The 14,627-nt window shown below is 42.5% G+C and overlaps 1 protein-coding gene across 22 annotated transcripts in view; it reads left to right on the forward strand.

The window, feature by feature from the left end:
- The window catches only part of ptprfa (protein tyrosine phosphatase receptor type Fa), a 312,377-nt gene that overhangs the window by 295,482 nt on the left and 2,268 nt on the right, over positions 1 to 14,627 (forward strand). For all 22 annotated transcript variants that reach the window (XM_078408325.1, XM_078408329.1, XM_078408326.1 and 19 more), the window contains 4 exons: positions 5,324 to 5,450; positions 6,070 to 6,195; positions 13,700 to 13,854; positions 14,098 to 14,233. In XM_078408325.1, coding sequence (XP_078264451.1) covers positions 5,324 to 5,450; positions 6,070 to 6,195; positions 13,700 to 13,854; positions 14,098 to 14,233 — 544 coding nt within the window. The remainder of the gene's footprint in view (positions 1 to 5,323; positions 5,451 to 6,069; positions 6,196 to 13,699; positions 13,855 to 14,097; positions 14,234 to 14,627) is intronic.

Genomic DNA, 14,627 nt, shown 5'->3' on the forward strand with positions numbered 1-14,627 from the left:
GCGCAGCGGTAGAGTTGCTGCTTTACAGCGAATGCAGCGCCGGAGACTCAGGTTCGATCCTGACTACGGGTGCTGCACTGTAAGGAGTTTGTACGTTCTCCCCGTGACCTGCGTGGGTTTTCTCCGAGATCTTCGGTTTCCTCCCACACTCCAAAGACGTACAGGTATGTAGGTTAATTGGCTGGGTAAATGTTTTAAAAAAATTGTCCCTAGTGGGTGTAGGATAGTGTTAATGTACAGGGATCGCTGGGCGGCACGGACTTGGAGGGCCGAAAAGGCCTGTTTCCGGCTGTATATATATGATGACATTTTCTACCATGCAACCTATTATCCGTGTCATGCAAGAGTTTGTAGACTTTTCTCGGATTTCTGGGGAGACTATCTGGTATTGTCTGTTGCAAGGTTATAGCAGGGAAGACACAAGCAACTGCAGATGTTGGAATCTTGTGATGAACACAAAATGGCGCCGTAACTCAGCTGGTCAGGCAGCATCTCTGGAGGACATGGATAGGCAACTTTTCGGGTCAGGGCCCTTGTTCAGACTGATTGTAGTGGGAGGAGACTGGTAGAAAGCTGGAAAAGAGGTGGGGCAGGGCAAAGCCTGACAAGTGACGCAGGCGAGGGGGATTTTGAATGGCAAATGGGTGGAAAAAAGCTAGAGAAGAAAGGCGACACTAGGGGGTAGGAAAAGGAGGGGAGAAGAGTGAAATGTAGAGTTAAAGAGAAATAGGTGGAAAGGGATAGGTGATGGTGAGGGGAGGGGGGTGGGATAATGGAAGAATTAGATTCGCACCAGGTAGGCCATGGGGTGGGGGGGACCGGGGGAGAGTGAGAGTTCCTAAAATTGAAGAATTCAGTGTTCATATAAGCTATCCAAACCAGGATATGCTCGGGTGTATTCGGGTTGGTAGCATACTTGCATCTTTGTCAGAAGGTTGAGGGTTCAAGTCCTCCTTCACTGATGACACAGTGTACAAAGGGCCCATTAGTAATTTCTGGTGCATGCTAATGATCCAATAACACCATTTATAAATAAGGCATGGAAGTTATCACTGGTGTCAGGCCAATTTGGTTCTGAATCAACATCATTAAATTAATCATCTGTTCTTTATTATATGGCTGTTTTTGGACCTTACCCTGCCTAAATTTGCTTCTGCATTTCTTGCACAATAGTACTTCAGAAAAGTATGCAAATGGTTGTAAAGCACTTTGGTACCCAAGATGCTTTATAATTGTACCTTTTTTTAACATTCTAGCTCCACAGAGATACAACTTACATTTATTTACCTTTACAGTTAGTGTAAATCGATAGGAACCAATGAAACCTGACTCAAATAATGCAGAAATTTTGTGCAATATATATATTGTTCAGACTAAGTTTAATATGTTAGTTCTACTTGTGTAACAAGCCCAGTTCTATGGCGATCAATATTGTTGTACGAGGAATGTTTACACATTTGCAAAATCTCAGGAGTGTGCAATACAATAAATTAGGAGAAGCAGTCATCCAAGTATTATTTATGGGCAGGTAGTTTGACAAAGAAAACATGACAACTGAGAATTATACACGAGATGCCTCACTGCTTGATACATATATATATTTACTACCAGCTTGTATTCTAACACTCTGCCACAATGTGGTATTTTCTCCCAGATGCTTTGGATTAACAAATTACCTGGTCATTTGTAAAGAGCACACCAAATGATATAATGAAGTATAAATGGTGAAGTTTTAGATCCCAAATGCAAAGTTAGATTGAAATTAATTTTAATTTCTATTTTAAACTAATTTGATACCTGTCTGCTGAAATTTTAATACATAAGGTGTGTCACAACTTTTTAAATTATTTAGATTATATAAAGACATGTTATGATAATTTGAAGTACCTATTTAATAAAGCAGATAATTACAGATGATTAACAAAGAGAATGTTTGCTAAAGTGGAGGTTGGGCAGGTACAAGTGCATTTTGTGGAGTTTTGACTCCCTCTGGTGGAATCGTACATGAACTTCAACCAATAAAACTTTCTTTCAGCATGCTATCCTTTCTGACCTTGCATGATTGGGAAAACAGTTTCTCACGGGAAAAGTGTAAATTGTTATGATCCAGTACCTTGACTTCTAAGATGCAAATCCCAAAATAACATTTAAGATCTCAAGTTGAATCGTGGATAAAATTTGAGAATTTATATGAAATCTCGCAAATGTCATAAACTCTTAAGTCCAGTCAAATTTGTGTTTAAAGTGCTGAGCACAGAGCGCCATAGCCAATTCCTGATGTCCCATTTGTTTTTCATTTACTTCAATGGTTTCAAATTCAGTACATTTATCTAATTTACATTGGACGCCAAATTTGAAAAATGGGTTGAATGAGGATATAACCTCAGGAATTACACGGGAATTGGGGTTAAAAATTGTACGTGGATAAAGTGACGACCGTTCAACAAAGGCACACACACACTTTGGTCAATGAAGTGACATTCTAACCAATGCAGAACAGTGATGAGGAGAGGAAAGTGAAAACTAAACTGTGTGGCAGGAGTAATGGCATCCGGATCAAAGGAAGTCACGTTCAAATGTTAATATGCCTTGGGTAGATAAGATCCTGAAAAAATGTACTCAGTTTTAGCTACAGTGAATAATTCATTCAGCTCTTGAGATAGAGAGATATAGAAAGAACAGATAACAGCCTGACGATCAATGTGAAATTACCTCAGAGATGTATTAAATGGTAAACAGTATGATTTGCACAGATGTGTAAAATTACTTCACAATAAGCGGAGATGATGAAGTTCATACCAATGAGAGGCAAATTTAGATCTAACTAGACCAAGTGGACCCGTTGGGCCCAAACCTCTCCTGCATTGATGCAGCACCCTCTCCTCCCCCTCCCCTAGTCCTAGCCTGCTCAACCTCTCTCTATAGTTCAGGCCCTTGAGACCTGGCAACATTCTCGCAAATCTTCTCTGCACCCTTTCCAATTTACCAACATCTTTCCTATAAAAGGGTGACCAAAACTGAATGCAATACTCCAAATGCGGCCTCACCAATGTCTGGTATAATTGTACCATAACATCCCAACTTCTTTCCTGCAAAGACTCTATCCCCTATTCCTAAATCCTCCGTTAAGGCCGCATTTGCGCCCAAGATGAGGTGTTCCATACTAGCACATCCGAGATGTCCTCATTCTTTAGGGAACGGGGGTTCTCCGCTCCCATCATAGATGAGGCCCCCACTCGTGTCTCCTCAGCTCTGCCCTTGCTCCCCTTCCCCCGAGTCACATCAGAGATAGAATCACCCTAGTCCTTACTTTCCACCCCATCAGCCATCGCATACAACACATAATGCTCCGAAATATCCGCCACCTCCAACAGGATCCCACCACTAGCCACATTTTCCCATCTCCACCCCTTTCCGCCTTCCGCAGAGACCGTTCCCTCTGCAATTCCCTGGTTAACTCATCCCTTTCCACTCAAACCACCCCCTCGCCAGGTACCTTTCCCTGCAACCGCAGAAGATGCAGCACTTGTCGCTATACCTCCTCCCTCGACTCTGTCCAGGGACCCCGACAATCCTTTCAGGTTACGCAGAGGTTCACTTGCACCTCCTCCAACCTCATCTACTGTATCCATTGCTCAAGATGTGGACTCTTATACATTGGCAAGACTAAACGCAGACTGGGCGACCGTTTCGCGGAACACCTTCGCACAGCACGCCTGAATCTACCCGATCCCCCGGTTGCTGGACACTTTAATTCTCCTCCCATTCCCACACAGACCTTTCTGTCCTCGTTGTCAGAGTGAGGCTAAACACAAATTGGATGAACTGCATCTCATATTTTGCTTGGGCAGCTTACAGCCCAGTGGTACGAATATTGATTTCTCTCACTTCAGGTAGCCCTGGTATTCCCTCTCTCTCTATCCCTGCCCCATTCAAGTCGCACTAGCTTCTCATTTTCACCCTACAAACAGCTAACAATGGCCTGTTTCCTTTATCATTACTTTTTTGCATATCTTTTCTCCATTTTTTATTTATCTCTCCACATCACCCTCTATATCTCTCATTTCCCATCCCTAACCAGTCCGAAGAAGGGTCTCAATCCAAAATGTCACCCATTCCTTTTCTCCAGAGATACTGCCTGTCCCGCTGAGTTACTCCAGCTTTTTGTGTCTATATTCGGTTTAAACCAGCATCTGCAGTTCCTTCTTACACATCCCAACTTCTTTACTCAATCCTCTGATTAATGAACCCCAATGTGCCGAAAGCGTTCTTGACCACACTATCTACCTGTGATGCCACTTTCAAGGAACGATGTACCTGCACTCCTAGATCCCTCTGCTCTACAACACTCCTCAGAGCCCTGCCATTCACTGCGAAGGTCCTACTCTGGTTTGACTTCTCAAAATGCAACACCTCTTACTTATCTGTATTAAACTCCATTAATCATTCCTCAGGCTACCTGTCCAATAAGATCCTGCTGCAACTTTTGACAACCATCTTTGCTCTCTATGATGCCACTTACTTTCGTGTCAACTGCAAATTTGCTATTCATGCCATGTCCATACTCATCCAAATCGTTGATATAAACCACAAATAGCAAAGGGGCCAACACTGATCCCTGAGGCACAATACTAGTCACTGGCCTCCAGTCGGAAAAACAACCTTCCACCATCACCATCCGCTACCTTCCATAAAGTTAGTTACATCTTCAAAAAACTCAATGAGATTTGTGAGACATGATCTCCCATGTACAAAACCGCGCTGACTTTAGACACCCTCTAGTATCTAATGACGATTCAATTATCTTAGCCAGGGCGCTCGTGATTTCTTCTCTAGTTTCCAGGTGTCCTTGGATATATCTGATCAGGCCCAGGAGATTTATCCACCTTCATAGGCCTTAAGACTTTAATCACCTCCTTGAATGTAATATTAACTGTCCTGGACACTTCCATTAATTGCCTTTGTATCTTGATAATGTAGCTTGATTCATATTTCTGCAGTTAGGTTAATTTTATAAACTGGATTTGTGTTAAACTTTACCAGGAAATAATGGAACAAATCTTGTATCCTCAGCAACTATCAGCTTACCATTTGTGGAACAGGAGAGGAGATTTTTCAAACAAGGCCCTGTGTGAAAATAGTGCTTCCCATGCTCGGTTGCTACAATAATGAATACATAAAAACAAGCAGCTAAGTTACACTCTGAGACATAGCAAGAACTATACTGGGACAAGATTGAAATAATGTGCAGAAGTAGGAGCAAATATATGAAACATATGAAAATTATGCATGTTTTTAACTGGTGTTTTTCCTCATTGTACAGGCAACAGAAGGCCTATATTGCCACACAAGGACCTCTGGCAGAGACCACAGAAGATTTCTGGCGTATGCTATGGGAGCATAATTCCACAATTATAGTTATGCTCACAAAATTGCGAGAAATGGGCCGAGTAAGTAATGCTCATCAATTGAATATCCAACTATTAAAACAAGGGAGATAGTTAATAGCAAAGGGTATTACATTTACTATCCATCAGGATTGATAACCTGATTCATTTGGTCCTCATAACATTTAAGCATATAATGCCTGATAGAGGAAGCTTGAAACTTTAGAAGAATGGTGATAAAACTGACAAAAATTACATGTGGCCAAACATGTAGACTTTCTACAGTTATTGCTTTTATTTGTAGCTGAACTCCAGAACTTTTGCACAGTCTTAGCTCCAATCGTCTCAGTAGTTGGAATGTTTCTGCCTGTTGTGACCTCACTGCAATGTGAATGTGATGACTTTCTTAAATACTTCATTTCAAATAAAAACGGAAATTACTTATTATGTCCTTTTTGCAAATACTTGTTTATTTCCGAAAGATATCGAAGTAGTGTAACGTTTCACTGAATCTGACACATGCTGGGCTGGCCAAAATGTGAAGTGTTAAATATAGCTTTAACAGCAGTTAATGAGGTGTGAAATGCCACTTGTTTGAAAACAATTTATTAAAGGTGATGCAGGCAAGAAGCATCCTTTGCATCGTGCTCAGTTTCGCTGATCTTTTCTTTTGTTTCACTAGGAAAAGTGCCACCAGTACTGGCCTGCAGAGCGTTCTGCCCGGTATCAATACTTTGTCGTAGATCCAATGGCAGAATATAGCATGCCACAGTATATCCTGCGAGAGTTCAAAGTGACAGATGCCAGGGTAGGTGTGAACTAAAGCCACATTTAATGTTCTTTTGCTCATATGCTATAATAATGAAGTTGATGCTATCACGTTAAACAGCATTGGTTTTATGTGAGTATAGATTATCTCTTTATGGTACTTTCTGTATTCACTGACTATTTTCATAGCGAGACGAGTTGAGTGTAGGAGCAAAGAGGTCCTTCTGCACTAGATAACTTTACCATAATATCACCTCAAAAATACAAGTCAAGCTCGTTAATCTTTTAATTATAAAATTATAGCACTACATGAAAATTATAACTGCACCTTCCTTGCTTTCACTGATGCAAATTGGTCTATGATGTGATCAAAGTCAGTTTTTCCAGTTTCTTCTCTTTCTACACTCAGTAGAGCGAGATCACAGATTCTGCCTTGACCCATGGAGGTTCAGATACAAAACATCAATGTTAGCCATCAGAGACACAAATCAAATCCAAACAAAATGGCACAGAGAAAAGACTGCATAAGAAATTCCATGCGTTAAATACATGCAAGAGTAACTCAGCGGGTCAGGCAGCATCGCTGGAGAACATCGATATGTGACGTGTCGTTTCACCTTAAAATGAGGTGCTGATGCTGCTGGTCTGAACCAGCGAACCCTTCTTCACCCACTGCACAATCCGGTAACATGGCTGTTGTTGCGGCTCATATTGTAGCTTCTGCAGACAAGACAGCGCTTTCTTCAGGCAACGACTGACGAGGAGATGCGCATGGTCACTGTGGAGCTCTCTCCACAGTGACTTTGTCTGACTTTAATAGAAACTGCTCTGTGGTGCCCCCCTTCAAGTGGCGCTCAGGACACGTGCCATACCTGCCATACCCTAGATAAGCCACTGATCACACCTGTGTGTGCAGGTTGTGTGCAGTTTTGGTCTCCTAATTTGAGGAAGGACATTCTTGCTATTGAGGGAGTACAGAGTAAGTTCACGAGGATAATCCCCGGGTTGGCGGAACTGTCATATGATGAAAGAATGGAGCGACTGGGCTTGTATTCACTGGAATTTAGAGGGATGAGAGGGGATCATAGAAACATCTAAAATTATTAAGGGATTGGACACGCTAGATGCAGGAAACATGTTCCTGATGTCCAGGAACCACGGGCCACACTTTAAGAATATGGGGTAGGCCATTTGGAACTGTAATGAGGAAAAACGTTTTCACCCAGAGGGTTGTGCATTTGTCGAATTCTCTGCCTCAGAAGGCAGTTGAGGCCGATTCACTGGATGCATTCAAAAGAGAGTTAGATAGAGCTCTTAGGGCTAGCGGAATCAAGGGATATGGGGAGAAGGCAGGAACGGGGTACTGATTGTGGGCGATCAGCCATGTCGCATTGAATGGCAGTGCTGGCTCGAAGAGCCGAATGGCCTAGTCCTGCACATATTGTCTATGTATCTATTTTGCACCTAATATTCTTCAGAGTGATTTTCTAATCAGCCCTAAAGTTGCAATTAATATCAAGTGGAGATCTAATTATTTTCATATAGGAGTAACAGATAAGAAGGGTCTTGACCCGAAACGTCACCCATTCCAGTCTGAAGAAGTGTCTCGACCCGAAAAGTCACCCATACCCTCTCTCCTAGATGCTGCCTGACCTGCTGAGTTACTCCAGCATTTTGAGAAAACTAAAGTTACTATTCGATTCCCAGGATAAAAGTGAATTGCTATCTTGTCAAGATACAGTGTTGACAGAAATGACATTTGAGGAAGCTGAAAGAACTTTAAAAGTAATTTGTGCTACTGATCAATCGGTTATGATAGGTTGTTAAAATGAATCACAAATGTGTACAAACCATGTATCATTTATGCAAGTAAATGTAGTCAACGTGCTTTTGAATTCTTTTAACTTTATTACCTGTAATAAATACACTGACCTTCAAAATCAGTATTTCCCATTTTTACTAGAACACCATTCTTTTTAGAAGCTGCAAAATCTGATTTCCTCCAAAATTTGAGGAAATTATCTTAAAAGTCAACATAGAAAATAGAACAGTACACCACAGGAAAAGGCCCCTCGGCCCACAATGTCTGTGCCGTACACGATGCCAAGTTAAACTAATCCCCTCTGCCTGCTCATGATCCATAAGTCTCCATTTATAGTGTCATACAGCATGGAAACAGACCCTTCGGCCCAACTCGTCCATGCTGACCATGATGCCACATCTAAACTAGTCCCATTTGCTTGTGTTTGGTCCATATCCCTCTAAACCTTTCCTATCCATGTGCCTATCCAAGTGTCGTTTAAATGCTGTTATAGTACCTGTTTCAACTACCTCTTCTGGCAGCTCATTCCATTTTGAGTGAACATGTGGACCTTCGGGTTCATATTAAACCTTGCCCCTCTCACCTTAAACCAGAGGGTTTTGATTCCCCTGCCCTGGGTAAAAAACTCTGTGTATTCACCCCATCTATTCCCCTCATAATTTTATACACCCCTACAAGATCACCCCTCAGCCCCCTGTGTTCCAAGGAATAAAGTCCTAGCCTACTCAACCTCTCCCCATAGCTCAGCTCCTGAAGTCGTGGCACCATCCTCGTAAATATTTCTGCACTCTTTCCACCTTAACAACATCTGTCCAAGAGCAGGGTGATCGAAGCTGAATCAGTATTCCAAATGTGCTCTCACCAATGTTTTGAACCACTAACATAACGTCCCAATTTCTGTACACATTACCCTGGATGGATGAAGGGCAATGTACCAAAACTTCATGTTATTGGAACAGAATCAGGCCATTCGGCCCATCAAGTCTACGCCGCCATTCAATCATGGTTGAGCTATCTTTCCCTCTCAACCTCATTCTCCTGCTTTTCCCCCCATAACCCCATATTAATCAAGAATCTGTCAATCTCCGCCTTAAAAATATCCATTGACGGCCTCCACAGCCTTCTGTGGCAATGAATTCCACAGATTAACCACCCTCTGACTCAAGAAATTCCTCCTCATCTCATTTCTAAATGTATGTCCTTTTATTCTGAGGATCACAGCCAGCAATGGGCGCACCGATCCCTGCCACTCGTCGCAGGCTTGCAGTCTGAAAAATGCCCTTCAACCGCCACCCTCTACTTCCTCCCATTAGACCAATTCTGTATCCAGTTAGCTGAGCTCATCCTGGATTCCATTCAATTTAACCTTCCACAGCAGCCTACCACACAGTGATAAAGGCATTGCTGGCCACATAGACAATATCTACGGACTTGTCCTTGTCAACCTTTTCATTAAAAAAACACAATCAAATTTCCTTGCAGCCCGTCTTCAATAGAGGCACAACATTAGCCATCCTCTAGTCATCTGACACCTCATGAGTTTTCAATGATGATTCAGCCAAGGCTCAAGCAATTTCTTCGCTAGCTTCCCATAGCATCCTTGGGTACACTGATCAGGCCTGGGAGATTTACCTACCTTCATGAGCCTTAGGGCATACAAAAACTCCTTGTCCGTAATATGGACTGTTCACAAGACATCTCCATTGTGTCCCAAGTTCTCTTACCTTCACGCTTTTCTCTACGGTAACAACCTTCTTAAGTGTGCTCCTCAGTCCGGTAAACTCCTCCACATATACACTTGATCCAACTACCGATACCTGATGCATGCCGACTCTTTTTTCGACCAGAGCCTCAATTTCTCTCTTCATCCAGGCTTCATTTCTACCAACTGCCTTACCCTTCACTCTAACAAGAACATGCGTGATTACTATCACACTTTTAAAAGCATCCAACTTTCCAGATGTCCCTTTGGCCACTAACATCCAGTTTAGTTTTAACTAAAAAGTTCCTGTTAAATACCATCCAAGGTTGGCCATGCTGAAATTCAGAACGTTTAACTTGTGGGCCCATCTTGACCTTATTAAATTAAAAGCTAAAAGAACTGTGCTCACTGATCCCAAAAGGCTCTCCCATTGACACTTTAGTCACTTTTAGGGCAGCACAGTGGTGCAGCGGTAGAGTTGCTACCTTACAGTGCCAGAGACTAGACCGATCCTGACTAAGGATCAGAGGGTGGTTAATCTGTTTGCACAGAGTATGTTCTCTCTGGGACCCATGGGTTTTCTCCGGGTGATCCGGTTTCCTCCCATACTCCTAAGACATAAATGTTTGTAGGTTAATTGGCATTGGTAAAATTATCCCTCCTGTGTAGTATCGTGTTAGTGTACGGGGTGGTCGGTGGGCCGAGGGGCCTGTTTCTGTGCTGTATCTCTAACGTCTAAAGTAAACTTGACCATCCCAAATTCCTAGCAGTAGGTCAACTTTTGCTTTCTCCCATATTGATCTCTTTACATATTCCCTAAGGAAACTTTACTGAACACATTTGACAAATTCCATTCTGTCTAAGCCCTTGGCATTAAGGCAGTCCCAGTCTATATTGGGAAAGCTAAAAATCCCTGCCATGACAACCTTATTAGTCTCGGAGCTGCTTGCATATTTGCTCTTCTAATTCCAGTTGACTATTTGAGGGCCTATTGTACACTCCCAACAAGGAGATCATCGCCTTTTTATTTCTCAGCTCCATCCATGTAACCTCACTGGATGAACCATCAGTACTTTAATCTCAGACTACTGCCATGACATTCTCAATCAATAAAGTAACACCCACACTATTTTTACCCCCACTTCTGTTTCGACCGTAGAACCTGTATCCTGAAACATTAAGCTGCCAGTCCCTGCCTTAGCGAAGATTTTGTAAACAGCTATAACGTCCCAATCACATGTACCAATCCACAGCGTGACTTCATCCGACTTACTGTCAGGCCTCTCGCATTGAAGTAAATGCAACTTAAACAGCCTCACTCCATCCCTGTTCCTGCCTGTCCTGTCTGAACTTGCTTTCATCATCCTCTGTGCCAATTTCCAGCCTGTCACCTGCCTCAATTCAGCATTGTATCCCATTACCTTGCCTATCTGGTTTATTCCATCCCGAGTCGCACTCTGCCTATCTAGTTTATACCATCCCGAGTCGCAAACTTGCCTGCCAGGATATTGGTTCCCCTCCACTTCAAGGGCAACCCGCCCTTCTTGGACAAGTCACCTCTGCCCCAGAAGAGACGCAATGGTCTAAAAGAAATCCCTTGCACCAACTCCTCAGCCATAATTCACCTGTGCTACCTTCCTGGTCTTACCCTCATCAGCACGTGGCTTCAGGAGTAATCTGGTGATGACCACCCTCAAGGGCTGCTTTTCTACCTTTTACCTCTCCCTTTATTCACTCTGCAGAACCTCATCACTTTTTCTACCTCGGTCATTTGTGCCAACGTGCTGACTTCCGGCTGCTCGTTCCTCCCCCCTTGAGAATGTTCTGCAGCTGCTCCAGGGAGGCAACATGCCATCCCGGAGTCTCTTTTACTCCACAGAATCTCCTGTCCGTCCCCCTAAATAACAAGTCTCCTATTATTATGGATCTGCCTGCTTTCACCCTTGCTGTGTCTCACAGCCAGGCTCGATGGCACAGATCAGTGCTGCTGCTCTCCTCTGATGGTATAGGGTAACCCCTCTAACGCAAGGGGGCATACCTGTTGTTGAGGGGAATGGCCACAGGGGATTGCTGTATCCTCTGCCAACTCCCTTTCCTGGTGGTCACCCATCTACCTTCTGCCCGTTCCCTAGGCGTGAACATTCCTTGTATGTGGTCATGTACTTTTTGAAATTTTAATTGTAGCTGCCAACATTTTACTGCATGCAGGCAGCTCACAGATGATCAGTAATCTTTTACTAAAATAGTTTGACAATATCATGTTACCATGGAAACGCGTATTCTTTATGGAAGTGGGATTGTTATAAAAATAGTACTTGTGATGGTAAAAATAACTGCTGGTTGACATGTAGTATAATAGTGAAGTATTAGTTCTTTTACTTGTTTTCTTGATAGTCGGTGATTTATCAAATAAAAACAAATACATTGCTCAGTGTCCAATATTTTATGGGGTTTTTTGTTTTGTTTTTTAAAAATTGCAAAACAAAAATCTATTCTGATAATGAATGACATTTGGCTAAATGCAATAGTCTATCTCAGTACATCCGGTGGCCTCGAAATTCTGTTGCTCTTTATAACATTTCTGTGTGCTACACAATATCCAATCACTGAACAAGTCTGAGAATACCATTCATTCACAAGGTTACATTGAGCATCATTTTAGCATTGTATCCCATTACCTTGCCTATCTAGTTTATTCCATCCCGAGATGCACTCTGCCTATCTAGTTTATACCATCCTGTTGCAAACTTACCTGCCAGGATATTGGTTCCCTTCCACTTCAAGGGCAACCGCCCTCTCAGCAGGCTGCTGTATCTGCACAATTTGAAGCCAAAGGGATATGTACAGGGTTGGCAGTCATTGTGTCATGTTGGCATAATTAGGGGATTGGACACATTAGAGGCAGGAAACATGTTCCCAATGTTGGGGGAGTCCAGAACAAGGGGCCACAGTTTAAGAATAAGGGGTAGGCCATTTAGAACGGAGATGAGGAAGAACTTTTTCAGTCAGAGAGTGGTGAAGGTGTGGAATTCTCTGCCTCAGAAGGCAGTGGAGGCCAGTTCGTTGGTTGCTTTCAAGAGAGAGCTGGATAGAGCTCTTAAGGATAGTGGAGTGAGGGGGTATGGGGAGAAGGCAGGAACGGGGTACTGATTGAGAGTGATCAGCCATGATCGCATTGAATGGCGGTGCTGGCTCGAGGGGCTGAATGGCCTACTCCTGCACCTATTGTCTATTGTCTATTGTGCCATACATAGTTAACATACTCATGCTTTTCCCCCGTAAGTGCATTGCTTGCAAACAACGCAGGTCCCTTAAAGCAACTGCAGGTCATGACCTGTCCATGGATCTGACAGTGAACACTGAGGAAGTGAACATTCCTCATTGCGAGACCTGTTGGAAGTTGTTAAAGGGGGCTTCAGATCCACTATCTATACCTTAAATGCCTAGTTTCAACCTCAATGATGAGGGCCATTAGAGGTGCCTAATGCTACCCTCGAGCATATCCTGCCCCCAAAATTTTTACTGCATAAGTTGTCCAGTGGAAACTGTTTTAAGAATTCTCACCTTGTCAGGAGATTGTAGTGAAAACTCTTATTTAGTGCACTACATTGGGCTTGGGCCATGTGTGCAGTCATGCAGATAAGGCCGAGGTTTACACTTCCAATGCTCATGGCATGTTGCAAGGTTTTTATGTTGAAGACTTTCTATTTGTATGATGCAGCTTGATTATTTTCTATACATCTGAAGAGGGAACAATTTATAGTAACTGACTTTACTGGTCCAGTCTTACTTTCTGTCTTGATCTATACTCTTTGAGAGGGAAAACCCTTTTTGTCTTAGCGTATTAAACAGGCAAGAAAGGGGGTTGAGAGGGCAAAATAAATCAGCCCGGGTTGAATGGCAGAGTAGCCTCAATGAACTGAATAGCCTAATTCTGCTCCTATGTCCATAGTCTTACAGTTTAAATTCTAATGTGGTTTGGTTTACAGTGTTTATAAATATGCCCCATTTTCAATATAGGATGGACAGTCGCGAACGATCCGACAATTCCATTTTATCGACTGGCCTGAGCAAGGAGTGCCAAAAACAGGAGAAGGATTCATTGACTTCATTGGCCAAGTACACAAGACGAAAGAACAGTTTGGCCAGGATGGACCTATCACTGTGCACTGCAGGTAAGGGTGAATAAATAAGTTGGTGTTTTTCAGAAAAAAATTATGAATTAAACCATGCGGATGAATTAATTTACCGTAATGTTTTGTAAATGAACATATTTAATTCCTGTTGCATGCACTTTCCTTAAATTGTACACTCTGAAATCATAGAAAATCTTGGAGAGTAATTGTTGCAGACAGAATTAAATAAAACTTTGAAATGTGCATCTTTGTACAAGTCTAAAATACGTTTCTCTGTTCCAGCGCTGGTGTGGGACGAACAGGAGTATTCATTACGCTGAGCATTGTCCTGGAACGGATGAGATATGAGGGAGTTGTAGACATGTTTCAAACAGTGAAGACCTTACGAACACAGCGACCCGCCATGGTTCAGACAGAGGTGCAGTATTTAATCATTGCTAGTAAAAATACATAATATAAGTAAATAATTTAAAAAAATCCTTGCTAACTTCATAGGTAGCAGGATAGTAAATTATTTTACTACCTTGCTATTGAAATTCAATGGTATTGCCATCACTGAATCCTCCCCGATCGCTATTCCAATGGTTATCATTGACCAGGAACTGAACTCGAATAGCCATTGACACAATGTTGTTGCAAGAGCAGGTCAGAAACTAGGATTCCTGTGGTAGGGAACTCTCCTCCCAACTCCCTAAAGCCTATAAAGCAAGGCTGAAGTCAAGAATGTAATGGAATATTCTCCACTTGCTTCATGAGAGCAGTTTCAACAATGCTCAAGGTCTGGTTGTTAGATAATAAGATCTCATCTGAAG

Source organism: Rhinoraja longicauda, chromosome 11 (genome assembly GCF_053455715.1).
Source record: "Rhinoraja longicauda isolate Sanriku21f chromosome 11, sRhiLon1.1, whole genome shotgun sequence".
Lineage (NCBI taxonomy): Eukaryota > Metazoa > Chordata > Chondrichthyes > Rajiformes > Arhynchobatidae > Rhinoraja > Rhinoraja longicauda.